The sequence below is a fragment of the Chelonoidis abingdonii genome, chromosome 12, assembly GCF_003597395.2.
Source record: "Chelonoidis abingdonii isolate Lonesome George chromosome 12, CheloAbing_2.0, whole genome shotgun sequence".
Lineage (NCBI taxonomy): Eukaryota > Metazoa > Chordata > Testudines > Testudinidae > Chelonoidis > Chelonoidis abingdonii.
This window is the reverse complement of record NC_133780.1, coordinates 3,792,365-3,817,826: the sequence shown is the minus strand read 5'-3', so window position 1 is coordinate 3,817,826 and position 25,462 is coordinate 3,792,365. Positions and strand designations below refer to the sequence as shown.

Sequence of the window (25,462 nt, the reverse complement as noted above, 5' to 3'; positions counted from 1 at the left end):
CTTTTTAAACCCAGGTGCCCTGATTAGCCTGCTTTGATTGGCTGCAGGTGTTCTAATTAAAGTAGCTATCTCTACTGCCTTCTAGAAAGATCTTAATTGGCTCCAGGTGCCTTGATTAACCTTGAGCAACTGCCATTGGGTTACCAGGGTACTAGGATTTGTTTAGCCTGGCGCTAACATACCTGTTTCTCAGTCCTTTACGGTAGCCATCTGGCCTTGCCCCATCACAGAGATCAGACGAGGTGTTCACAGTAGTCCCTTGTGGCCATGGAATCTATGAAGGTCTGCGACAGCAATAACTTGCCCAACCCCAAAAAACCAACCTACTTGACCCTGAAGACCTGGCATATTTAATCTTGTGAAAAGAACCCTTGGAGGTGGGAACCTGATAACAGTCTTCAAAAATGTTGTTGCTTTATCCTTGTTTACCTAATAGTGTTATGTTAATAAACCCTCTTTGGTTCATCTTTAATTCTGGTAAAGTGTCATTGTTGCTCCGTCCATGGGTGATAGACCCTAACTCAGGCAAGCAGAACATAACCTTTAGCAGGGGTCCTTTATATCTCTCCTATTTTCCCTTTTCCCATAACACTGTTATTAAGAGGACAGTGCTCAATTGTTCTTGTCCACTGAAGGTAGGATAAGATGTAATGGGCTTAATCTGCAGCAAGGGAGGTTCATGTTAGACATTAGGAAAAACCTTCTACCTCTCTGGGTAGTTAAGCTCTGGAATAGGCTTCCAAGGGAGGTTGTGGAATCCTCATCATTGGAGGTTTTTAAGAACAGGATGGCCAGTCACCTGTCAGGAATAGTCTAGGTTGACTTTGTCCTGCCTCAGTACTTTATGACTTTTTGAGGTCCCTGTCAGACCTACATTTCTATAATTTTATTTGCTAGGTGGATCTGCAAAAAGGTTAGACTGAAAGAAAAATATATAATTCACACATAAGGAAGTGCTCGACACAGCTTACTGATTCATGTAAATTGCCGAAGCTCCATTGAAGTCAATGTCACTGTGCCCATTCGTAACAGGTGAGAATTTGACCCCTTAGTCCTTATATCAAAGTTTATCGACATCTCATGTCGTAATTAGGCATCAAAATCAATGGCCAAATCTTTAAAAGACTCAGCATGTCAGGTGAGGAAACAAGCAACACTATCTGGTGTTAGAATAGGGGGTTGGGTTGTATTTCCAGCCCTGGCTCGGATGAACTGGGTTGTTTCAAAGTGGGTATTCTTCGGATGCTGCTGAGTAGCGTAACTAGGGGGGGAGTGGGGCAGCGGCCGCTCTCCCACTGAGCACAAGTGGCACCCTTTAAATTTCTTGGTGTCTTTTTAATTTTTACTCACTTAGCAGCTCTCTGGGTCTTCGGCGGCGGGCCCTTCACTAGCTCTGGGTGTCTTTAGTGGCACTGAAGGACCAGCCACTGAAATGCTGCCGAAGACCCATGGAGCATGTGAAGGTCCCGCTGCCGGGGTGCTGCCAAAGACCCAGAGTGCCGCCCTGTCAGTAAAAGTGCCGCCAAGTGAGTAAAAGCGCTGCAGTGGGTGGTGCCTTTTTGGGGATCACTCCCCCTGTTCCCTCTACCTGGCTATGCCACTGATGCTGCTGTGGGGAGAGCTGTGCAAACAGCTGTATCTTCAGTTCATGGATTGTCCTGAAAATTTGAAAAATAAAACAGCAAACCAATAAGTAACAAAAAATTTAGTGAATTAGACATGAATTCATGCAATATTTCACTCACTCTGAATTGCATTTTTAATTAAAAAATAGATTTGGCCAAAGAATTTCACCCAGCTCTAGAGTTAAGGTTGTTTAAAAGTGGATTGGGGGATATGAAGATGGGACCCCTGCTCTCATCTCTTTTTTAAATGTTTAAAATATTATATAAACTTAAAGGGCTTGTCTACACTACTGCTTAAGTCAATGTAAAGTTACGTCACTCGGTGTGAAAAAGTCACTCTCCTGAGTGACGTCAGTTATGTCAACATAAAGCGGTGTCTGCACCACGCTAGGTGGGCAGGAGACACTCTCCCACCAACAACGTGCACACCTTTTGCTGAGGTGGAGTCATTATGCCGAAAGGAGAGTGCTCTGACCTTCCCCAGACGCGCTGCAGCAGGGCAGCTGTATCGGTCCAGCTGTGCCGATGTAGCGCAGTAATGTAGCCTCCCTGATGCTTTTAAAAACATTCTGTTAGCTGCTCTACTCACTCCCTCCTTCGTGTTTACATTTTGACATTTACAGCTAGAAGAGGGCAGGAAAACAAGGGACAGGTGAGAAAGGAGAGGAGACAGCATAGAAGGGGGCTTAAAATGGAAGCTGGAAGGGGGGTGAGGAATGGAAATGAAACAATTTTTCAAACTTCACTCACAAATAAGCACATTCCGATTCTGCTGGTGGGACTGTTGTCCATCACTAACAGAAAGGGAAGTGGCAAGTATCACTCTTTTATAAGACAGAAGCCATATTATTCCTGAGTGCTGCCAGGCGCAAGGAGAGAGGCAATGAAGTGCCCTGAACTCGCTACCCGTACACTGAGGTTCTCTAGTGCATTGCACCAATATAATGTGTTGTGTGTCCATAGGCTGATATGCTAAGATCAAAACACTTTATTTAATAAACAGCCTCAAATTCTGACCTCAGGCCTGTGTTCTTGGCAGGTGTTTGTGTCAGCTCCACTGGAGAAACCTATACCACAGAAGCCTCAGCAATGACCAAATCTTGCCTGACGACTGAGTAACTTTGTGCCCTTTTCCTGTGTGATCACTAAACATAACAATTCTGTTATTTCAGATACATTTTGTAAAGACACATCTTACTCTGCGTCCCCCGGATCAGTGAAACTGATACGGAGGATGAAAAAAATGTTGTTACAAGCAGAGTAACTGAAATACCTCAAAGAAGGTGTAAAGGAGTCTGAATGAGATGCATTAAGTTAAGTACCCAATTATTCCTATTGAATTTCAGTGGGATTCGAGCACTTAAATCTCAGGTTCAGATGAAAATCTCCCAATTTTGTTCTTTGTTGTTTGTTTGTTCTCAGGGTGTGTTTGTGGGGGGGTGTCTTTTAGTGCTGTCTGAAACTATTACTGAACAGGCTGTTGTGGTACAAGCCTCTGTGTCACAGGGCACTGTCTGCCGTCTTTAACTGTGACCACAGAACCTGCCACTGCTCCAAGAACCTGGGATGGTTTCAAGTATTATCTACTGAAAGTTTTATTCCAAAATACTACATCGAAACGCACGTTCATGTTTCATTCGATAGTGTTTCCTTTTAAAAAATTAGGAGATTTCATCTGAGCCTCAGATTTAAGCACTCATATTCCACTGAAATTCAATAGGAATTGGGTACTTAACTCCCGCAGGCTGCTTTGAAATCTCAGTCTAGACTCAAAAAGACCTATACTATTAATGTAACAGTAAAGTTGCAGTTAAAGTGAGCAAGAGACAGGAAGGGCAAACGTGCAGGTTTCTACAGCACAAAGCAATCTGATGCGGAGTGTTTGTATGTAAAGTAATTTGGTACTTTAAGATCCTTTATGGTGAATGTTAGATTGGGGCGTTATTTAATCTAGGGCAAAGGGGGCTGTTGCCCCCACTCCCCCGCACCAGCCTTGGTTTGCTCCCCACCCAACTTTTCATAGGTCTATATGCTCCTCTTTCCCCTCCCCAGCCTTGCAGGACAGAACATAATCACATAGAATGTTCTATATGCTGACACAATCTCCCCCCTTCCCCCCAAAATAATTCTGAAATGATGCCACTGGATTAGAGTACCTAGTATAAAGTTGAAAACAAAACTGTGCAGTTATTCAGCAAAACCGTGAGGGCTGGGAACATGTATTTGGTGAGCAGAGCAATTAGTGCAAAAATGAGGCAGATGTTTAGCAAAAGCAGGTGCCCAATAAGGTGGAAGAATTTGTGGTTAACAGGATGATGCACAAAAGAGACTTTGCTCGCTGTTAATCATTATGGCACCCGTCTGGTGACCAGAAGTGCGAAAAAATTGTCATCTGGTTTTGTTTTCTCCAGTGGGTTTCAGAACAAATTCTCACCCTGCAAACATTTATACAGATGCTTCACTTTCTGCTTGTGAGCAGTCCCACTGGCATCATTAACAGTATGCACATGCTTTAAGGTAAACAAGCAGAAGTGCTTGCAGAATCAGGGCCTAACTCTTTGTGAAAGGGAGCTGGGGTTAGAGGCTTGTGGTGTCAGAAGTCTGAAGTGTTAATTGTGCTGGTGAAACGCTCAGTTTCCTTTCTTGTACAAACCAGCAAGCAGACAGTAGAAAACTGTGCAGGGCTGTCTTTAACTCGGCGTGGGCTGTGACACCCACTCTCGTGTAAAATACAAAATAAAAAACAGAATTAGAGGGACAACATTAAAAAGTTTAGACCAACTTCTATCATCTCTGGAAACTGTTGTAGTCCAGTAAAGAACACCAGAGAGATTCTTAATCTCTGTAAAATAAACATCTCGACCTTTTAAAATCAATAGTATTACTGAAAGATAATAGAACTCCTACCTTTTCTCTGGTTTGCAGGTAAAAACCCAAAATAAACAGTGACCCCCCACTAGTATCGCAATTCATGTTTACGAAGGACAGCAAGAGCAGGTATTGCCACACTGGGCTAGGGAAGGGGAAGAGGTGGGACCCAGCTGGAATGACCCCCTTCTCTCCCTCTCCCACCCCCAAAACCTCTAGAGACAGAACTGTGCAGGAGCGATCTCTCCCACCGCAACCTACAAGAGCACTAGGACCCATGCAGCAGCAACCCCCCACCCCGAGCCATGTTGTGAGGCTGGGGAAAGAAAATGACCATGAAGCAACTAGTCCCAGAGGCCAAAGAGACATTAGCCTGCAGGAGCAGATGCAGAAGCTGCCTCAACAAGTGCTACAGCAGGGACTGGTTTGCTCCAATGCCTTCCCCTCTGCCCTTCCCCTCAGCCTCACTCCATCATGCTTCCATGTTCCCTTCTGCACTTCCCCTCAGCTTCACTCCAACATGCTTCCATGTTCCCCTCTGCCCTTCCCCTCAGCCTCACTCCATCATGCTTCCATGTTCCCTTCTGCACTTCCCCTCAGCTTCACCCCATCATGCTTCCATGTTCCCCTCTGCCCTTCCCTCCCTCTCCTATGCCTTTTAGCCCCCTTCCTTTGTCTGTTCAGCAGCTAATCCCTTCCTAACTAAACTCCATCCAAGGAATACAAATAATTGGGGCAGTAGCAGGATATTTACAAGCTATCACATTTGTTTACTCTGCTTGTCTGTTGTGCCCATTCCCTGGCCTCTATATTTAGATTGTTACAGTTTTGGGGGCAGGGACAATCAGCTCTTGCTACAGTGGGGGCCCATTCTACCTATTGTAAGTACCTATATGGAACTCATGATCATTATAGATCTAAGCCCGTCAAAATCTTTATCCCCACTCACCCCTGTGAGGCAGGGCAGGGTTATCCCCATTTTACAGCTGGAGAACCAAAGCACAGAGAGGCTACGTGACTTGTCCAAGGTCACAGAGGGAGTCTGTGGCAGAGCAGGGACTTAAACTCAGATTGCCCAAGCCCTACAAACTCACCTTAAACTGCTGGATCATCCATCTCTTCTTGATGGTCCCCAGGCACGACTGCAGTGAACCTGCTATTACTGTGATCATCTTCAGTTCTTGTCCTAAAGTACCGTGGAGTGTTGCTGTCCACTGTTGAGCAACACATTTCACCCCAAGAGAACTGCTGTTCAGCAGAGCATGACGTGTACTATACAGCCCAAGGCTTATTCAGGCAAAGCTCTCAGAAGAAGGCGGCCATATTTTTTTAAAAGAGGCCTTAAGGTTACAATATCTTTGCATGCAAGTATTTGTACATGAAAAACACATTTGATGTGCAGAGGATCTTTGCTCATACCAATCACGTAGTTCTCTCCAATCCATGTATAAAAGTGTTTGTTTGGATACACGGATATTGGTTGTTATGCATGAAACAACATATTTAGCGGCTAAGCAGCAACATCGCTTTGGACACTTTATACATAAGTTTACGTCCCAGTGATATATATCAAACGCTTTTGGGGCAGAGCGTGAGAGAGAAAGAGAGACACACACACACTCTGGAATAAACCTGAAGGTGGGAGTGGGACACACTTTGCACATAAGTTTAAGTCCCTTTATAAATATATATGTACCCTTCTGCCAGGTTGTGTTGGCAGGCACAAGGGCCAGTTTCAATATCTAGGGATTCCTTTTAACATTGCAAAAGAGAACCAGCGCAAGCCCCCACCCAGTAATCTGGGAAAACTAAACACCACCTGGGCACCTCTAAGAGGCAACATGCACCCCACTCACAAGTACTGAGTCTGTGTAAAACAAACAAACACTTTCAATAAAAGGGAGAGGTCACTCAGCATTTCTTTGGGAAAACACTGCAACAATGATTCAAAAGTATTCAAGTCATTAGTAACCACCTATTCCACGATATCTTGGGCAGTGTCAGTTGCCTCAGTTTCCCAGCTCGTGGTGTGGAAGTCTGATGGATGAATGTCCCTTTAACACACAACTCCCCTTTCCCTCTGCTACACCCCACTCACAGTTCGTTGTCCGAAGTCAGCAAAATCCCAGAATTCAGGGGTGTGTCCACATGGCTCATTCCCACCCCTGAAAGGGGGGACGATCAATACCTCTGCTGCTGACCTCTCTAGTCTCTGCCACTGCTTTGCTGCTGCTGCTCACCCGGTCTCTATTGCCGCCTCTGCCTCTAGCCGCAATGTCATGTTCTGAGGCTCCACCACTTAGCAATTTCACGAGGTAATTCTCCCCAGACCAGGTCTAAGGTTCAGCCCCTTAGACCTATTAATCAGCAATTTCACCTCTAGTGATCACTAAGCGAAAACAAAGACTCCCAACTGAGTTTGCTACACGCTGCCTTTAAACACTAGAGGGGAAGGATCAAACTGTATCCAAAAGCACCCTTTAAACAGACTTTCTACCACCATATAAGAATCTGAAGAAGCTCTCACTCTCTATCTCCCCCCACTTTCACTAGCATGTGACATCAATACCCCCTGCTTAGCTATTGAGGTTACAGGTAGGGTGACTCTCAACAATTCTGCTGCCCTTCAGTCATACAGTAAGGAAAACAACATTTTATTACAGGCAAATTCAAGACTAAAGTGATTTTTAACTCAAAACAGCAAGAATTGGTCATTTTGGCAAACCAGGCCTGCCTGCTGATCACCTTGGCAAAGTAAGTGTGTCTGTGCAAATACATCTGTTCCTGAGGTCTTTTTTCCCCAGTGCATCAACAGAAGGAAAGGGAGAGCTCATTCAGATCCTTACTCACATATCATATGCCTTTGGAGCAGGGGAAGGGGGAAAAGCATAGGGGCTGACTCTGTGGGTGCTCCAAGGCCGGAGCACCCAAGGAAAAAAAATGGTGGGTCCTCCAGCCAGTTCCCCATATCCCCTACCCACTGGAGGCCCCACTGATCAGCGCCTCCCGCCCACCTTAGATCAGCTGTTCCGTGGCGTGCAGGCAGCACTGGGAGCGAGGACAGGTGCACTTTGGGGAGGGGGCAGAAATGGGCAGGAAGAGGTGGGGTGGAGTGAGGGCTTGGGGCAGAGCCGGGGGGCCGAGCACCCTACATCACATCAGAAAGTCGGTGCCTCTGGGGGAAAGAGAAAAAAAGGCTGTGTAGTCCAAGGGTTAGGATACCCGCTCGGGAGGTGGGAGACTTATGGTTCAGTCTCCCTGCTCCAATGAATATTTATTTATCCACAGTGGAACAGCTTCAACAGGAGAGACTTAGGGACCCTCTCCCCATCAGACTATCCCATAGCTCAGTGGCTGGTGCATACTCCTGAGAGACCCCTCTTCATATCCCTTTTCCCCCTCAGGCAGAGAAGGACACTGAATCTGGGTCTCCCACATTCCAAGTGAGTGCTCCACCCACCGGGCTAAAAGTTATAGGGTGGGTGGTGCTACCATCTCCAGTACTGCCTGCAGCTTGAATGGGAACCAATGTGGAAGGCAGCCTCTTAACACACTTACCAGATCAGGCCCTGCATGTGAGCTAGATGGACAAACACCTACCTGCCCTGGGTCATGGATTGTGCAGGGACTTAGGTGGGAGCTTGGCATCCTGACACCTCCAGTGAGGCAGCACAGTCTATGCTCAGAGGCAAAAGCACCTAGGGAATTTCCCCCCTGAAAATGTAGGTGTCTGCAGTGCTCGGCGGGAGTGTTGTAGATCTCAGTGGAGCCTAAAACTGGGAGTTAGGTGTCTCATTCTGGGGCCTGGGTGTCTATGCACCTTTGTGAATCTACCCCATGTCCATTCCTAGTAATAAACAATAGTGATTTTGAGCAGAGTGAAGGCAAACATCTAGAGCTTAACCCCACCCATTTTCACAGACTCACACGTGTGTGGTCTATTAAAAAAAGCATCTAAACCTGTTTTCCAAAGGGAAGCAGATAAGGGAGTTGGAGGAAGTGTAGGACAGCCACATCTAAGAGTGAATAGCATGATGGAGCTGCGTGTCTGGCTTCATTACACAATCGTTATCTGTATGATTCTTTGGTTTAACTTTATATTGTGTGGTCAGGAAACAATCTTCATGCAGCCTGAAGTTCTGTCTAATCTGATTAACAATGTTTAAATTTTGTTCTTCTACCTGCAGCTATACCTTGTCTACGTTTTCAAGTGGTTTCTCAGTTCAGTGAGATGAGTTAAGGAGATGTCACTGTTTCTACCACAGGCCTATATCCTAATTTAGACAGTCTCAGCGTGGGCTTAGCTACCCCTTAACGTCTAACAATTTTAACAGAACATAAAAAGGTGCAAGCTGAACAGGGTTGCACAGCATTAAATCTTGAGCCTGAAATGAGAAACCCCAGCCACCCATCTCAAAGAGGGACTCAAGGTAGAATAGCTACTGTACTTAGCATTTCTGCCGTGCATTTTTTCAGAGAACTGACTAATCACAATTAAATGTAGTATTTAGTACTAATAACTAATATCCTATCTGCAGTCCTCAAAGGATTTTATAAACACATGTTAAATCCTCTCAATGGCTTTATGAGTAGGTAAATAGCTCCATTTTACAGATGGGGAAATTGAGGCAGAGAGACATGATCTGTCTAAAGTCCCACAGGAAGTCTGTGGCAGGGCTCAAAGTCATACTAATGTTGCCTGACCGAGTCTGTGTTTACCCATAAGATGATCCTTAGGCAAATGCTCAAGCAGTTCCCTCTCAAAATAAACTACAGATGCTTAGGATACAATCAACAACTTCATGAGAATAAAACAATGAAATTACTTTATAGATTTATAAAAATATAATTTGATGTTAAAATCTTCATGTTAGAAGCCACTAAATAAGTTTTTTTAAAAAAAACATTATCTGACAGTTGTGAGACAAATGTATTTAACTTCCTAGTAATGTATAAAGACTTTATACCTGAATGCTTGTCAGTTGTAGTAAACCAGAAATGAATTTAAAGAGTCGGAAACGTATACCCAACCATTATGCAAAAAAACCCAAACAACATTCCTATTTCTAGCTTACGGAACTTTTTCCGTAAATGCATATCTGCGTAAGTCAGGTCTTGCGTAACCCGGGGAGCGTCCGTATTGTTAACAATTCTGCTCAAAACCTCTAATCAACAAGCCCTCTAACTTTAAAGGGGCTACTGTGCCAAGTAATTTACTCCCAAAATCTGGGTACGTGGCTCCATCCAGTGTTGTTGCTCGGCAGCCATTGAGCCAGACAGAAGGAGCACAACAAACAAACCCCACATGCAGAATCTGATATTGATACCATAGCTCACTAGTTCTCTGGTTAGCCATAGAGTCTCCAGACAAACAGGATAGGCAAGATCCACATTTATAATATAATATATAAAGGCAAATCCCCTCCACCCCACCCCCATGTATTGAGGACTGCATTGGAATTGCAAGCGGTCTCTTTAAGAGTGGGAGGTTCCTGGTCTTGTTTGCAGACAAGGGGCTCTGCGGCAAAGCATGTGAAAGAGCTAGAGTAAAGCAAGGTGGGCGAGTTGTGTCTCGCCACCATAGGGAGCAGCCTGTTTTCTCTCTGTGTGTGTGTTTTGGTTTCTTGTGTTATAATTGTCAATTCTAAGAAATCAAACAGTGTTACATTGCAACCTTCCACCAAGAGTAGTTCTGTTTCTATCTAATTTTTCTGTGTATATGCTGGTAACATGCCCACGTCCATCATTTAACATAAAAGAGCCCTTCAGACCTTCATGCACCAGAAAGCAGCAAGAAAGTGCTTACATTCAATACACTCTCCTCTGCATTTACCTACTTGTTACAAGTGACCTTTAACAGTGTCACTTTCACATCATGCAGAAAAGCCACAGATATTTCCCTTCAAATTCTACAGAATCAGAGTCTCCCCCTTTCTGCTCTCAGTTGTGCTGAGTATGAGGCACATTATTTGCTGTCTTATTGCACCCAGACATTACCATGCGCTCCACAAAGATGCTTTTATTAAGTTTTCCAGGGTCCAAGTCAGAAAGGTCAGGCCGAAGTTGCTTTAAATGCCTCTGACTAAGATTCTGCCACCTTGAGAATTTCCAGTTTGAAACAAATTCTGCATAAGGCACCATACAGTAGCACAGCAAGAAATCTCAGATCCTGCAAGAGTTCTCCACACACTTGCTATGACTGGTGAGCAAGTCTATTAACATTGTTCCTTAAAGCACTGAGGAGTACGCTATTGTTAGGTCCTCAGCCCTACTAAACCCAAGATGCTCCAACACTCCCTGATCTGAGACAGAAGGATGGAAGAAAGGATGGGCTTAGAGTTAAAGCACTCGACTGGAGCTAGGAGATCTGAGTTCCGTTACCACAGATTTTTAAAATGTCCACTCTGTTCAGGTGCCTCAATTTCTGGTTTCCCAGCTGGAGGCATCTTGGTGTGTTTTCCAGAGGTGGGGATCATCTACAGCTGCCACTGACATTAGTGGGAGCTACTGGGTGCTCAGCACTCTTGCAAACCAAGCCAATTAGCTTCTAAATCTATATAGACACCCAATTTTAGGCTCCTATTTTTGAAAAGCTTGGCCTAGATATAGTCTCAGCTCTGATTGTCTATAGCAGCAGCAGCACCTAGTGGTCAGGCGGTACATTTTACTGATTACAGTATTAAATTGTTATTTCGACAGCATCACAAAATGAGGATAATAGTATCAAACACACAAAACAGTATAGGAAGATATTGTAAGTTGTTTGTTTGTTAGCTAGTTTTCCCCTCATGTATTTCCTTCCTGTCCTCCAGACTAAATCCTGTTTTCTACTCATATTTCTAAACGCTCTAATCCCTGTGTATTCTTCTTCTTTGATGTTCACAGCTCCTTCCAGTTTGCTGTCATCTGGAAAAGTTAGCGTTTCACTTCTCCCCTGTCCCATATTCCTCATGTATTAATGTACCTACTTTCTAGAACTGGTTGAATTTTTTTTTTTTAAACACAAAAATGGCTCTGACAAAAACAAAAGTTTCCTCTGGAAATTTCTCAGTTTTTATTGTTTTTGATAAAAAAAAATTCATTGCAGTTTTGCAAGTCCTCTCTCTCATTGGAAAAGGGGAGAAAAGAACATGACTGTGTTTTCTCATTTAAAGAAACAAACTTTTCAAGTGAAAAAAGGTCAAAAAATGATAGGGGGAAAAACTGAAGGAAAATTAGCTGTGAACTTCGTAAAAAGTCCTGAAAGTTTTTGAACTAAGTTTAAAGTTTTCATTCATTCAATAATATTTGCAAAAAAGTTAAAATATTGACCAGCCCTATTACTGTCTATGGGCTAGATCTGAAGTCAATGAGAGTTAATTTCTACAAGAGTTGGGTCAGGCCCTATCTTAAGTTTCCCTGTAGAACTTCCCAGATAAATAAGATTTGCATCCAATGCTTCTTAGTGCTTATATACACATTTGTAAAAGCCCTTCAGGTTTCCTCTGGCCCCTTTCTGCTCTTAAATTTTCTCCTAAAATCCATAACAGACTGAACATATTTATGTTTCGTTACTTCCACCCACCTTTCGTATTTCCAGGATGCACCCTATCTACACCAAAAGATGTAGAAATAAAATTACAGTAACAGAAGTGGCTAATTTATCTAATATGACCTCCTGGATAACCCAAACTAGAGAACTTGAGATAGTAGCTCCTGTATTCAGTGCAAATTATTTAGCATTATGGTCCCTCAAATTACTGTATGGGAAGTGTTTGTTATTCAGTACCTTCGTCTTCATCCCCAATCCAGCTGCTGAAGGGACCTGGGTGCAAATTCTGCCCCTGGAACTGGCTGCCACAAAAGAACAAATGCTATTGGCTGTCTAACAAGCAACACCCAGAGGAAGAGCAATGACTGTTCCAAGAAATCCCAATTCCTACAACCGGGAAGAAATGGTAAACGAAAGAAAATGGTGCTTTTAAAACTGCAGCTAGGGATCATACACAAACCTCCACAGCCACATCATCAGTTGCTGGAATTAAAGGCTAGAACAAGCATGGCTGACACTGTAGTGGGGATGAGTGCTCACTGAGCAGCTGCTGCACCCTTCCAGACCCTTTCCTAACTCTCTGTCATCCCTGCCTGACCCCAGTAGGGACGCATGCGGCAGCATATTATGGCCCCTTGCTGCTGCTCGCTCAGGAACCCTACACTGCACACCCGGCTCACCATCCCAAGTGCCAGCCAGATCTTGTCTGAGCCAACAGCCACAGCTGAGGGCCGATTCCCTTCTCCTTCCCCACTCACCATTCAGAAAGCTGCACCTCTTGGCTTCACAGTGGCCATATTGCAGGGGTGGCAGCAAAGGATTCCAGGACAGAGACGGGGAGGGGAAAGTCACCACAGCAGCTTGAATGGGGTTGCAGGTATGAAGGAGACAGACAGGATTTTTGTGTTCACAGGTGGGTGGGTTGGGGACAGGGAACCCGGTCACAGGTAGTTCAACGCTGTCACGTTGTCAGTCTGTCTGTCTGTTCTGTGACAACTTTCTTCTTTTCTCCAGCTCTGTGACACTCTGACTAACTGCCAGGTGGTTTCCCCCTCATGTGGCTCTGCCAGAGGCAGTGGTGAGCTGGAGCCAGTTCCCACCAGTTCCCAAGAACCGGTTGCTAAAATTAGACCTCCGTGGAGAACCGGTTGTTAAAGGGCCAGGGGGTGGGCAAAGAACTTCAGTCCACGGGCCGCACCATCCTGTTGCTCCCAGGATTCCCAGCTGGGGAAGCTGAGGTTCCCCCAGCCCCTCCCCTGTTTCCCCCCAGCTCCAGCATGGCCAGCCACTGGCACCAGCTGGGCAGCTCAGCTGAGCTCCTGAGTTGTCCTACTACTTTGAGCTGCAGGCAAGGTAAGTGGGGCGGGGCTGCGAGATCCAGGGCCGCTGAGGGGGGGCAATTTTCCCCAGGCCTCTCAGGGGCCCCCGGCCCCACGAGTATGTCTCCCCCTGCCCCTTCCCCACTTCTCTCCCTCCCCCCTTAAATCAGAACTTTTTATAGGGAACCGGCTGTTAAGATTTTGGCAGCTAATCACTGGCCAGAAGCATCCTCCCTTGCTCCTCCAGGCCCCTGTGAGGTCTTGGACTAAGTAGACAAGGCCTGGTGGGACTGAAGCAGAGACTTGCCATGCAGCCACATAGTCACTGTTAGAATATACCCATAAGTGAGCCATAACCATGTTGTTAACTTGTGACGTTGCTAACAGGAGGTTGGTGTTCACATGCGCATCAGCTTCCAGTATTTCATCTGGTTAGTCACAGGGCTGCCCTAAGAGTGACTTGCTCCTTGACTGACAGGTTTTAAATTATCCTGCTATTCATGTGAGGGGGAACATAATCCCTGTTGGAGGCTGTTGCACGGGATCCATTGGAAAACAGCTGGTCATGAGTATTTCTTGCACTATATGCAGATGTTTCACCAAACACTGACTCTTCCAGGTCACCCTGGCATCAGACGGCTCTGGGGGTCGACTGGGCTGAGAACATCGTCCTGCTGGGAGCTGTGGTAGCGATGGGCATGTGGGGTGAGTAACTCAAGGCTATTTATTCACTTGTGTGTAACGCTGCACCCCAAGATTTCCTCTTCCCCCACATTTCCACTGAGACTAACAAATTTATTTGGGCATAAGCTTTCATGGGTAAAAAACTTCACTTGTGTAAAATCCTTTTGCCCCAATTGGCTTTACAAACTAATTAAAATGTGAAGCTGGTAATGAACCTAAATACAGACATCACTTACACTTTCCACTGGAAAAATTTCTTTTGACTTTTTAAAGAAGCTCTTGCACCTTATAGTCACAGCAGACTTCGAAAATTCAGCACGGGGAGAGTCCTCAGGCTGTAGAAGGGCCTTTTCTTTGTTTCAAGAAATTTCACTTAGGCTCCGCTGAGCTGTGAACTTGGGAACAACCACCATTTCCACTTTGATGGGCAAGATTACTGTGATTTTACAGACAAGCTGACTTGGTTTATCGCTTCCCAATTCTATCAAATTGTCTGTGCAGTTACATTCTTTTCCTGGTCTTTCAGTTTCTTTACGTTTGTGCAATAAAAGTCAATGTTTTGAGAATTAAATACTCAAACTTTACTACAGCAGAGCCAGCGCTCCACTGTAATTTCCTTTGTTACAACTAACTGCTTGATCCAGAAAACACTTACTATTATGTACAGGGTTTTCTACTCTGAGTAGCACCGCTGACTTCAGATCTTATCCTTGAAATGAAAGCTAACTTTGCTGGGGCTCAACAGAAGGTGCAGGAGAGAAGCTTGCAGGGTCTAGTGATGGGCTCAGGGGTGGGGGGGAAGGCAGAGGAGTTGGGTGTCACTTGTGTTCGGAGCCCAAACTTCCTGTGGTTTCTCATGAGCAGGGTCAGTGCTGTTGCTGGAGGTGAGCCCTGAGCTGCAGAGCCTGAGAGTCAGTTGGTAGCTGGCTCATTTCCCTCCTCTGAGTATTTGCTGAACAGAATTCAAACCCAGGATGAGCCTAGCCAATGGAGGATGAAGAGGGGTACATGATATGCAACCGTCATCCGAAGATGACAAGATCAGAACGACCGTGTCAATCTGCGACCCAAGGTAAGTGACTTACTGTCTCCCTGTGGTATCTGTTACTGACTGTGCCTTTACATGTTATCTGGCAGGGAGGGGATGAGTGAAAATGTCTCATTTGTGTGGAAATTCTGGATGTGCCGTTGTGATACTCTGGTGATGGCGCAGACAACTGCAGAGGGCGATGGATAGAGAAGACGTAGTGAGTGTGGGATTATGTGCGGGAGGAGAGAGCTTGTACAGAAAGGGTGGGCTCTGTCTTACGTTGAGCAGGACCAGACTCTTGGTATGTCCAATAAATAGGATTTGGGGTGATTATTTAAGGTAGGAGCTGGGGAAAAGCTAACAGGTGCTGAGGAGCTTGCTAATGTCAGACATGTTAGTAATACCAAGATGCAGGATCCAATAAAGGATAAGACATAAATTACCCTGTTCATCCTCCTGTTCAGCTGGATGGCAGGGTAAGATCACAAAAGTAAATTCTGCAAAAGGGCATCAAAGGAGTTAAATAAACATAGGCAGATGATCAAAAATGCGTGTATCTACAAATGCGAGAAGAGTGAAAGCAGCAAACAAGTGAATTGGAATAGACACTGATAGAAAACCTGATATAGTAGGTGGTAGCATTCTCCAAATCAATGAGTTACTGTAGCACCTGACTGTGAACAGTACAGGAAGGACAGATTAGATCTGGGAGTCGCACTGTGCCTGTATAATCTGCCTGGCTACAAATCCCACGTGCTCAGAATACAAATACACTAATACGCACACTACTGGACCACGAGGTCCCTCACAAGAAGTCAGTAAGGAAAATAAGGACTTGTCTACATGGGTAAACTGACCAGGACAGTGATTTTAAAAGTGATTTTATTCCAGAATAATGACTCTTCTTTGACAGTGCACTAATTATTCTGGGATAAAGAGATTTTTAATCAGAATACTGTCCACATGGTGAGCTATTTGGGAATAACCATCCAGTCAATTTCCCTGTGTAGACAAGCCCTAAGTATTCATGGGGAGAAAGGCAAAGTAGTAGCCTGGAACAGAAACTGGATAAGAGACAGGAAACAAGTAGCAAGACTTAATGGCCAGTTTCATCGCAGCAAAAGGTTGGCAGTGAGCTGCCACGAGGTTCTGCCCTACACCTGGTGGTTAATATATTCATGATCTGGAAAGGGGGCTGCAAAGCTAGGAGATGTCAAGGAATTGGTTAGGTCTGTCAGGATCAGAGAAAACTGTGAGGGACGTCAGAGAGTGAAAGAGCAACACACTGGAAGATGAAATTCTTATATTGACAAAAGCAAAGTAATGCACGGTGGAAACGCGGATCTGAGCATCTCCTGCACCTTGCTGAGTTCTAGATTTACTGTATCAGCTCAGGGGAAATCTGTGGACAAACTATACACCTGAGCTACTTCTTCTGTCCCCTGTGAGTTAGGTAATATACAGGACTTCAGAGCCTTGCCCGTGTCTCCCATCTATAATTAGGTCCCTTGGGTTCAATTCTCCTACAGAAACATCTCTCCCATCAATACAATCAGACATAACCATGTGTTTCATTGTCACATTCTGGAATTAAACTTTAAAAAGGTCCCAGGAGTGGAAACCACTGTCCCTAGGGCCAGGAGGGCACAGGCTGGGGTAGCTGAGGCTTAAGGGCCCAATCCTGCATTTCTTGCGATGGGAGCTCTGGACACTCAGGAAGTACAGGAGTGAGTTCCAAGCTTGTTTAAAGCTGCCAGACAAGGCTTGGAACTGGGGGGGAGGGGGTGGCTGGCAGAATCTTAGAGTACATCTAAGGTGGGATTTCAGTGTGGGCCGACATATCCGCAGTAGCTCTAATCGAGCTGTGCGCTAAAAGGAGCAGTGTAGCTGGGACGGTACAAATGGCAGGTTGGCTGGCCGCCCAAGTATGATCCCATCTGAGATGCTGCTGCGTACAGGATCCGGCAGCTAGTCCCTCCCACTGTTTGCACCCCACTGCAGCTCCACTGTTATATTAAGTGCACTAACTCAAGCAGTGCGAGCATGGATACGTCTACATGGGCTGGAATTACTCCATCCAGCTCCAGTGTAGACGTATCCTTAGACCTTGAACAGGGTTTAACGGTGTGATGTCAGATCACGTCAGCTGGCTCAGTCCAACTAACACCTTCCAAACCTCTCAACAAGACAAGGCAAGGCGTACGGTAGCACATGCTCTATAAATGAATCAAGTGAAAGCTAGAGCAGGAGCCTCGGCTTTAATCTGACCAGAGTCGAGGCGACGTGTTTATGCTGGACTTCCAGAGTGTGATCGCTAGCTCCTGGTGCTGCCCCTTTACATTCCAGACAAAGCCTGGGGGGACTGAAGCACAGACTTGCCATGCAGTCACATGGTCACCGTTAGAATATACACCCCGTAAGTGGGACATAACCACTTTGTTAACTTGTGACGTTGCTAACAGGAGGTTGGTGTTCACATGCTCATCAGCTTCCAGTATTTCATCTGGTTAGTCACAGGGCTGCCCTAAGAGTGACTTGCTCCCTGACTGACAGGTTTTAAATTATCCTGCTATTATGTGAGGGGGAACATAACGCCCATCAGAGGCTGCTGCACAGGCTCTGGAAAGCAGCTGGTCACTATTATTTCTTGTACTATATGCAGATGTTTCACCAAACACTGACTCTTCCAGGTCACCCTCAGTGTCCCTGCTGGCATCGGATGGCTCTAAGGGTCGGCTGGGCTGGGAACATCGTCCTGCTGGGAGCTGTGGTAGCGATGGGTGTGTGGGGTGAGTAACTCAAGGCTATTTATTCACTTGTGTGTAATGCTGCACCCCGAGATTTCCTCTTCCCCCACATTTCCACTGAGATTCTTTCTTGTTCATAGAATCCTGGAAATGTAGGGCTGGCAGGGGCCTCACGGTGTCGTCTAGTCCAGCCCCCTGCACTGAGTCAGGATTATCGATTCCAACACATTTGTAAATAAAATCATAGATGCTTCATCATTCCAAAGCAGAGCAGAATATTACATAACCATGTGTAGCTAAGAGCTTGATACATGAACCCCTGTGATCCAGCTATGGCATCTCCTCTGTTAAGTGTGCAGGGAAAAGGGAAAGCATCTTACAATGTGCAACGAATGAGATTTTTCTGTCTTGTTCTTTCTCTTTCCCTACTCTAAATTTGTCCTAGCATGTGCACGTGTTTGTTTTGCACATACACATTCTCAGTCTTAGGTTGCGAACTCGGCATAGTTAACTCTGGTTCACAGTCATGCTCTTTCTTTCCCATCAAAAGGAAATTTTAAGAGCCTGGGGAATGACGGTGCCAATGAGAGAACCAGCTATGGATATAACTGCAGCACTGAGCTGAAGGATTTTCCATTCTGCATCAAACAGTTTCTATGTGAAGCTCCATCCAGCAACTCAAGAGGTAATTTCTGCTCCTTTCCTTTCTCAGCTGCTTCCCCATATTTCAGTGACACCTAGTGGTCACTTGGGGGTAACGCTCAGTGTGTACAGTACAAAATACATTAAGTATCCTACTTGTGTAGATCTTTTGTCCCAAAGGGTTTTACAAACTAATTATAGCGTGTAGCTGGTAGGGAACCTAAATAGAGACATCACTTACACTTTCCACCAGAAAAATTTCTTCTGACATTTTAAAGAAGCTCTTGCACCTTATAGTTCACAGCAGACCTTTGAAAATTCAGCACAGGGAGAGTCCTCAGGCTGGAGAAGTGACTTTTCTTTGTTTGAAGAAATGTCACTTAGGCTCTGCTGAGATGTGAACTTTGGAAATGGTGGTGGTTCTCCTCTTGCTTGTGAGCCTCAGGAAAGCTTGGTCACATGTTAACATAATAACAGCATGAGCCTTCTAAAGTGCTGGACTCACCCTGTGTCTGGACACACACTGCACTGGGACGTGGCAGACCAGCTGTAGCTGGGAAGGCCAGCTCCCCACAGCCCAGCACCTGACCACGTAGCTTTTGCTCCATAAGCTTCCCCCAGAGACAGGGCGAGAGCTGAGATGGGCGCCTTCTGACAGCCTCTGAACCCAACAGCCCCTCCCCTCACATCACAGCCTTTTCCTACCACCAGCTAATGCTGAAGGAATCGAGTCTGTGCTGACGGTTCAGAGTTCAGACCCTTGCGATGATTCACGCTGGGCATATTGCTCCAGTTGCACATCATAGAATTATTGTTCTTTTATTTTAAAACTAGGAAATTCCATTCAAATAATGTTTAGGAGGCAAAAATCAAGCACCTGGACGTCAGGAAATGACAGATTTGTGGTGCATGGATAATTCTGCCTCTTTGTGCATATGCATTAACAGACAATCTTTAGCTACATTATCATATACTAATGTTGCCTCATTCAGTGCACAAGATGGACCCACAAGGGACAGAATTAAGGTTGCACAGGCAACTAGAAACCTGGCATTTCCTAACTTTTGAGTGCTTTCCTCTGCAAGCTAAAGTTCTTTCAGTGTTATCTACATCAGTCATGGAGCCACACGATCTGTGCCACGCCCCAGCTTTTTTGAACAGGCTCTTGGAGGGACCCCTTTGGCATGCCAGACCTGCAAAGGGCCCCACTCTTCCTTAAGGGTAGGCTACCTGGTCTCCACACCTCCACAATTAAGTCTCTAGACTCCAGCAGTTCCGGTGCCTAGTGAGTCCAACTGAGATAGACTCCAGGTCAGGGACTCGTACGTTCTTCAGGGACTAATACACCTCAGCAAGTATCTGCAGTGACACCAGGCAGCCTTTTTAAACCAGAGTAGGGTTTACCAGTCAACAGGAATGCAGCACTGGGAAGTCCTTAGGTTAGCACAGAGAAGCAAAGGTTATGCCACAGTCCATGCAGCATTTAATTTCAGAAAGGGGAACTACACAAAAATGAGGAGGTTAGCGAAAAAGAAATTAAACGGTACAGCACCAAAAGTAAAATCCCTGCAAGCTGCGTGAAAACTTTTTAAAGACACCATAATAGAGGCTCAACTTAAATGTATACCCCAGTTGAAAAAACATAGTAAGAGAACCAAAAAAGAGCCACCGTGGCTAAACAACAAAGTAAAAGAAGCAGTGAGGCAAAAAGGCATCCTTTAAAAAGCGGAAGATAAATCCTAATGAGGAAAATAGAAAAGAGCATAAACTCTGGCAAATAAAGTATAAAAATATAATTAGAAAGACCAAAAAAGAATTTGAAGAACAGCTAGCCAAAGACTCCAAAAGTAATAGCAAAAATTTTTTTAAAATAGATCAGAAGCAGAAAGCCGGCTAAACAACCATTGGGCCACTGTACAATCGAGATGCTAAAGGAGCACTCAAAGATGATAAGGCCATTGCAGAGAAACTAAATGAATTCTTTGCATCAGTCTTCACTGTTGAGGATGTGAGGGAGATTCCCAAACCTGAGCCATTCTTTTTGGGTGACAGATCTGAGGAACTGTCCCAAATTGAAGTGTTATTACAGGAGGTTTTGGAACAAACTGATAAACTAAACAGTAATAAGTCATCAGGACCAGAAGGCATTCACCCAAAAGGTCTGAAGAAACTCAAATGTGAAATTGCAGAATTACTAACTATCATCTGTAACCTACCATTTAAATCAGTTTTTGTACCAAATGATTGGAGGATAGCTAATGTGACGCCAGTTTTTTTTAAAAGGACTCCAGAGGTGACCCAGGACAGGCCAGTAAGTCTCACTTCAGTACCTGGCAAATTTGTTGAAACTATCATAAAGAACAAAATTGTCAGACACATAAATTAACATAGTTTGTTGGGAAATAGTCAACATAGTTTCTGTAAAGGGAAATCATGCCTCACCAATCTATTAGAATTCTTTAAGGATGTCAGGGTTCCCTCCCAACTGTGAACTCTAGGGCACAGATGTGGGGACCCACATGAAAGACCCCCTAAGCTTATTTCTACCAGCTTAGGTTAAAAACTTCCCCAAGGCACAAATCTCCTTTGTCCTTGGACAGTATGCTACCACCACCAAGTGAGTTAGACAAAGATTCAGGAAAACGACCACTTGGAGTTCCTGTTTCCCCAAAATATGCCCCCAAGCCCTTTCAACCTCTTCCCTGGGGAGGCTGGAGAATAATACACCAACCAAATAGATAAACAAGGTGAGTACAGACCAGCCCCTTTGGTTTTTAGACTAAAAACCAATCAGGTTCTTAAAAACAGAACTTTATTATAAAGAAAAAAGAAAAGAAGCACCTCTATAAAATCAGGATGGAAGATAAATTTTACAGGGTAGTAAGAATCAAAACACAGAGGATCTCCCTCTAGGCAAAACTTTAAAGTTACAAAAAAACAGGAATAAACCTTCCTCTTAGCACAGGGAAAATTCACAAGCTAAAACAAAAGATAACCTAATGCATTTCCTTGCTATTACTTACAATTTGTAATCTTAGATGCTTATTTCAGGTATGGCTTTAGGAGATGTATTTTTCCTGCCCTCGTCCCTCTCTATCCCAGAGAGCACAAAGAAGCACAAACAAAAAATCTTCCCCTAGAGATTTGAAAGTATCTTCTCCCTTTTTGGTCAGGTGCCAACCAGGTTATTTGAGCTTCTTAACCCTTTACAGGTAAAGGAGGGATTTTATGCTATCCTTAGCTGTATGCTCATGACAGAGGGGGTCAACAAGCATGCGGACAAAGGAGATCCAGTGGGCATAGTGTATTTAGATTATCAGAAAGCCTTTGACAAGGTCCCTCACCAAAGGCTCTTAAGAAAAATAAGCAGTCATGGGATAAGAGGGAAGGTTCTCTCGTGGATTGGTAACTGGTTAAAAGATAGGAAACAAAGGGCAGGAATAAATGGTCAGTTTTCAGACTGGAGAGAGGTAAATAATGGTGTCTCTCAGGGATCTGTACTGGGCTCAGTCCTATTTAACATATTCATAAACAAACTGGAAAAAGGGGTAAACAGTGAGGTGGCAAAATTTGCAGATAATGCAAAACTACTCAAGATAGTTAAGTCCCAGGCAGACTGCGAAGAGCTACAAAAAGATCTCTCAAACCCGAGTGAATGGGCAACAAAATGGCAGATGAAATTCGTTGTTGATAAATGCAAAGTAATGCACATTGGAAAGCATAATCCTAACTATACATATACAATGATGGGGTCTAAATTAGCTGTTACCACTCAAGAAAGAGATCTTGGAGTCATCGTGGATAGTTTTCTGAAATCATCCACTCAATGTGCAGCAGCAGTCAAAAAAGCGAACAGATTGTTGGGAATCATCAAGGAAGGGATAGATAATAAGACCGAAAATATCATATTGCCTCTATATAAATCCATGGTACGCTCACACCTTGAATACTGCGTGCAGATGTCATAGCCCCATCTCAAAAAAGATATATTGGAATTGGAAAAGGTTCATGAGGAAAGATTAATAAGATTGGGACTTTTCAGCTTGGAAAAGAGGTGACTAAGGGAGGATATGATAGAGGTCTAAAAAATCTTGAGTGGTGTAGAGAAAGTAAATAAGGCAGTGTTATTTACTCCTCATAATATAAGAACAAGGGGCCACCAAATGAAATTAATAGGTAGCTGGTTTAAAAGAAACACAAGAAAGTATTTTTTCATACAACGCACTGTCAAACCTTGCCAGAGGGTGTTGTGAAGGCCAGTACTATAATGGGGTTCAAAAGGGAGCTAGCTAGATTAATGGAAGATAGGTCCATCAATGGCTATTAGCCAGGATAGGCAGGAATGGTGTCCCTAGCCTCTGTTTGCCAGAAGCTGGGACTGGGTGACAGGGCATGGATCACTTGATGATAACCTGTCTGTTCATTCCCTTTGGGGAACCTGCTATTGGCCACTGTCAGAGGACAGGATACTGGGCTTGATGGACCTTTGGTCTGACCCAGTACGGCTGTTCTTATGTTCTTATGTTGGTCAAGCCAGCGCTCCACACAGCCAAGCTGCTGTGGAATCTATTAGTTGGTTCTCTCTCCATGTCTTTTTGTCAGTCCCAAGTGAGAGCTTCTCTCTACCCCAAGGCTAGATCTTAACCTAGCTACCAGACATCTCTTGGTCCATTGTCCTCCCCAGAGCCATGCTGAGTTCAGATGTTCTGCCTATGTGGTGTTAGGTGTTCAGTACTTGGGGCTCCCGTTGTTTTTCTGGATCCTCCATTGATATGTGTTGGTTTCAGCCAGTCCTTTAATGACCCATTCCTGTCATCCAACACCACATCTCCTGCTCTGTCCCAAGAGCAGATTTCACCCTTCTGCAACCACTAGGCAGCAATGCCAAGTACTGAGAGAAACAGAGATACAAAAGATATTACGGAAAATTCCCATTTGGTCACAACATCCACCAACTGGAGAGCAACCATCTCTAAGGCGAAACTCTAAGTGGCTGTCAAACAGTGCACAGCCACACTGCCCAATAGCTAAGGGGAGAAAGTGAAGGAGAATCCCGGCTGAGCATGACCTGCATTAGCCGCTACTATTCCAGGACTGGAGTGCTCACATCCTCGCTCACACCCCTCACTCCTGGCTGCAGCTCCTCCTGCTGACTGAATATTGCACTTGTCCCCAAACAAAAATAAGGGTATTAGTTCTAGCTGCACGCAGGCTTTGTGATTGGCTGGGATGAAGTTCAGCACTTGTCAAAAATTCTGCTCCATTAAGTGTTTCTGTTTCCCCCCCAGAAGGATCCGGGTGTAAGCTCTGCCCCCCAAACTGGCTACTGCACAGGGACAAGTGCTACTGGGTGTCTAAAGACAAAACTACCTGGAACAAGAGCTGCGACGACTGTTCAAAGAGGAGTGCTTGACTGTTAATGATTCAGGATCAGGATGAGATGGTAAATAAAACCTCTGGGGAGATGAGCATCATTAGTATAATAATTAATGCACAAAACTGCTGTTGTGTGTCAGTTAAGATTACTCTATACACAAGGTACCTACACAAGCCAAAAAGCAAAGAACTTGAAAAATTAAATACATAAGCTATGGTCTACAATCTGGCAGTGGACACTTCACTAGTAGCACAACATACACCACAAAGAACGTACCACAACCTTAACTCTGTCCCAGCACAGACAGAGGCTAAGTGACTGGCCCAAGGTCATACAGGAGTCTGGGCTGGAAAGGGGAATAAAATCCAGCTATCCTGAGTCTCTGGCTAGCACTTGAACCACTATAACCTCCTTTCTCCCTTAGTTTATTGTTCCATGTCATTTACAGATTTTCATACAAACTACTTCCAAAGATACAAACCAGATCTGGCTTGGACTCACCATTACATTCCCTGCAAGGAAAAGGATTTGGGTGGACGGCTCCCTGTTAAATCAAACACTGTGAGTGTTGTTATCCTTGGAGTCCACGTAAGATCCCCAGCAGGGAGTTGTTGGCTTTCCAGCATTGCTGTGAGCAGAGGCCACTTATGGGTGCAAGGGATTTTCATTGCTAGGCACGGTCCTCTGCACAGAGGGGTGATCAGTCCGAACCCTCAAGAGATGATTTACATAGACAGTGCAGCTAATCCTGAGGGTTGGGTTTTATAATGTGAACAAGTCATGTCCACTTCTGGAAAACACCAGCCAGCTACAGTATCATGTGCTGGGAAGTCTTATCAACCAGGGCACTGTAGGAAAAATTCAGGTGTTAAGGAAGAAATTCGAGAGGTGTCAGAATGAGGAAAAGCTGCTATAAATCTTGTTCAAAAACTAAACAGTGATTTTATTTCTTTTGTTTCCCAGGTTCAAGGTAGTGGATCCTGCAGAAGGGAACAACTGCGGGGTGATAAAAGCAGATCAGATTCATTTTGAAACCTGCAGTGCTGTATCTAAATGGATTTGTGAAAAAGACGCTCTCCTGATATAGACAGTGACATTAGTGCTCTGCACTTGTGTGTGCAAAGGACAAATCCTCTGTAGTGTCAGTCTGTCACGTGAATGATGAATAACGTAGGTGAGCTTCAAAGGGAAAAAATGGACTTATGCCCTTTTCTCCTCCCTGCTTTTATAAGGTGGATAGAAACAGACTCGAAGCCTTTTCTTGCATTTGAAATTCATGTCCTGTCTAGGCTGGATGATTATAGTGAAGGGAGAACCAGTGAAAAGACATCACAAGTAGAGCTAGGGGAATATTTTCCAATATATAGTTTATTTGCAAAAAAATGCAGTTTTGGACTGAACAAGACTATTCACAAACTGATGTTGAATTCACTGAATAGTTTCAGCCAAAATAAAAACAAATAAATAAAACTCAGGGTAGGCTCACACGAGAACTGGAGGAGGAAACAGCAGCAAACTCCACCCATTAGCCAAGTGGTTAGTGCGCCAGGTTTGAATCCCTGCTCTGGAACAGTGCGACTAGATTAACCATATACATCTAGACGTGGTTGTGCTATTTTAAGAATCCTTTCCTTGGAAA

General features: G+C 44.6%; 2 protein-coding genes across 2 annotated transcripts in view; both read left to right on the top strand.

The window, feature by feature from the left end:
• LOC116829199 (C-type lectin domain family 2 member D-like) overlaps positions 1–25,462 on the top strand; it is a 287,968-nt gene that overhangs the window by 55,434 nt on the left and 207,072 nt on the right. The gene's annotated exons all lie outside the window — the stretch shown is intronic.
• On the top strand, positions 15,015–24,910 carry LOC142047604 (killer cell lectin-like receptor subfamily B member 1B allele C). Its single transcript, XM_075071472.1, is given in 6 exon segments — positions 15,015–15,099; positions 17,748–17,846; positions 18,355–18,489; positions 23,735–23,889; positions 24,272–24,384; positions 24,787–24,910. Coding segments are annotated over 6 exon segments (711 nt in total).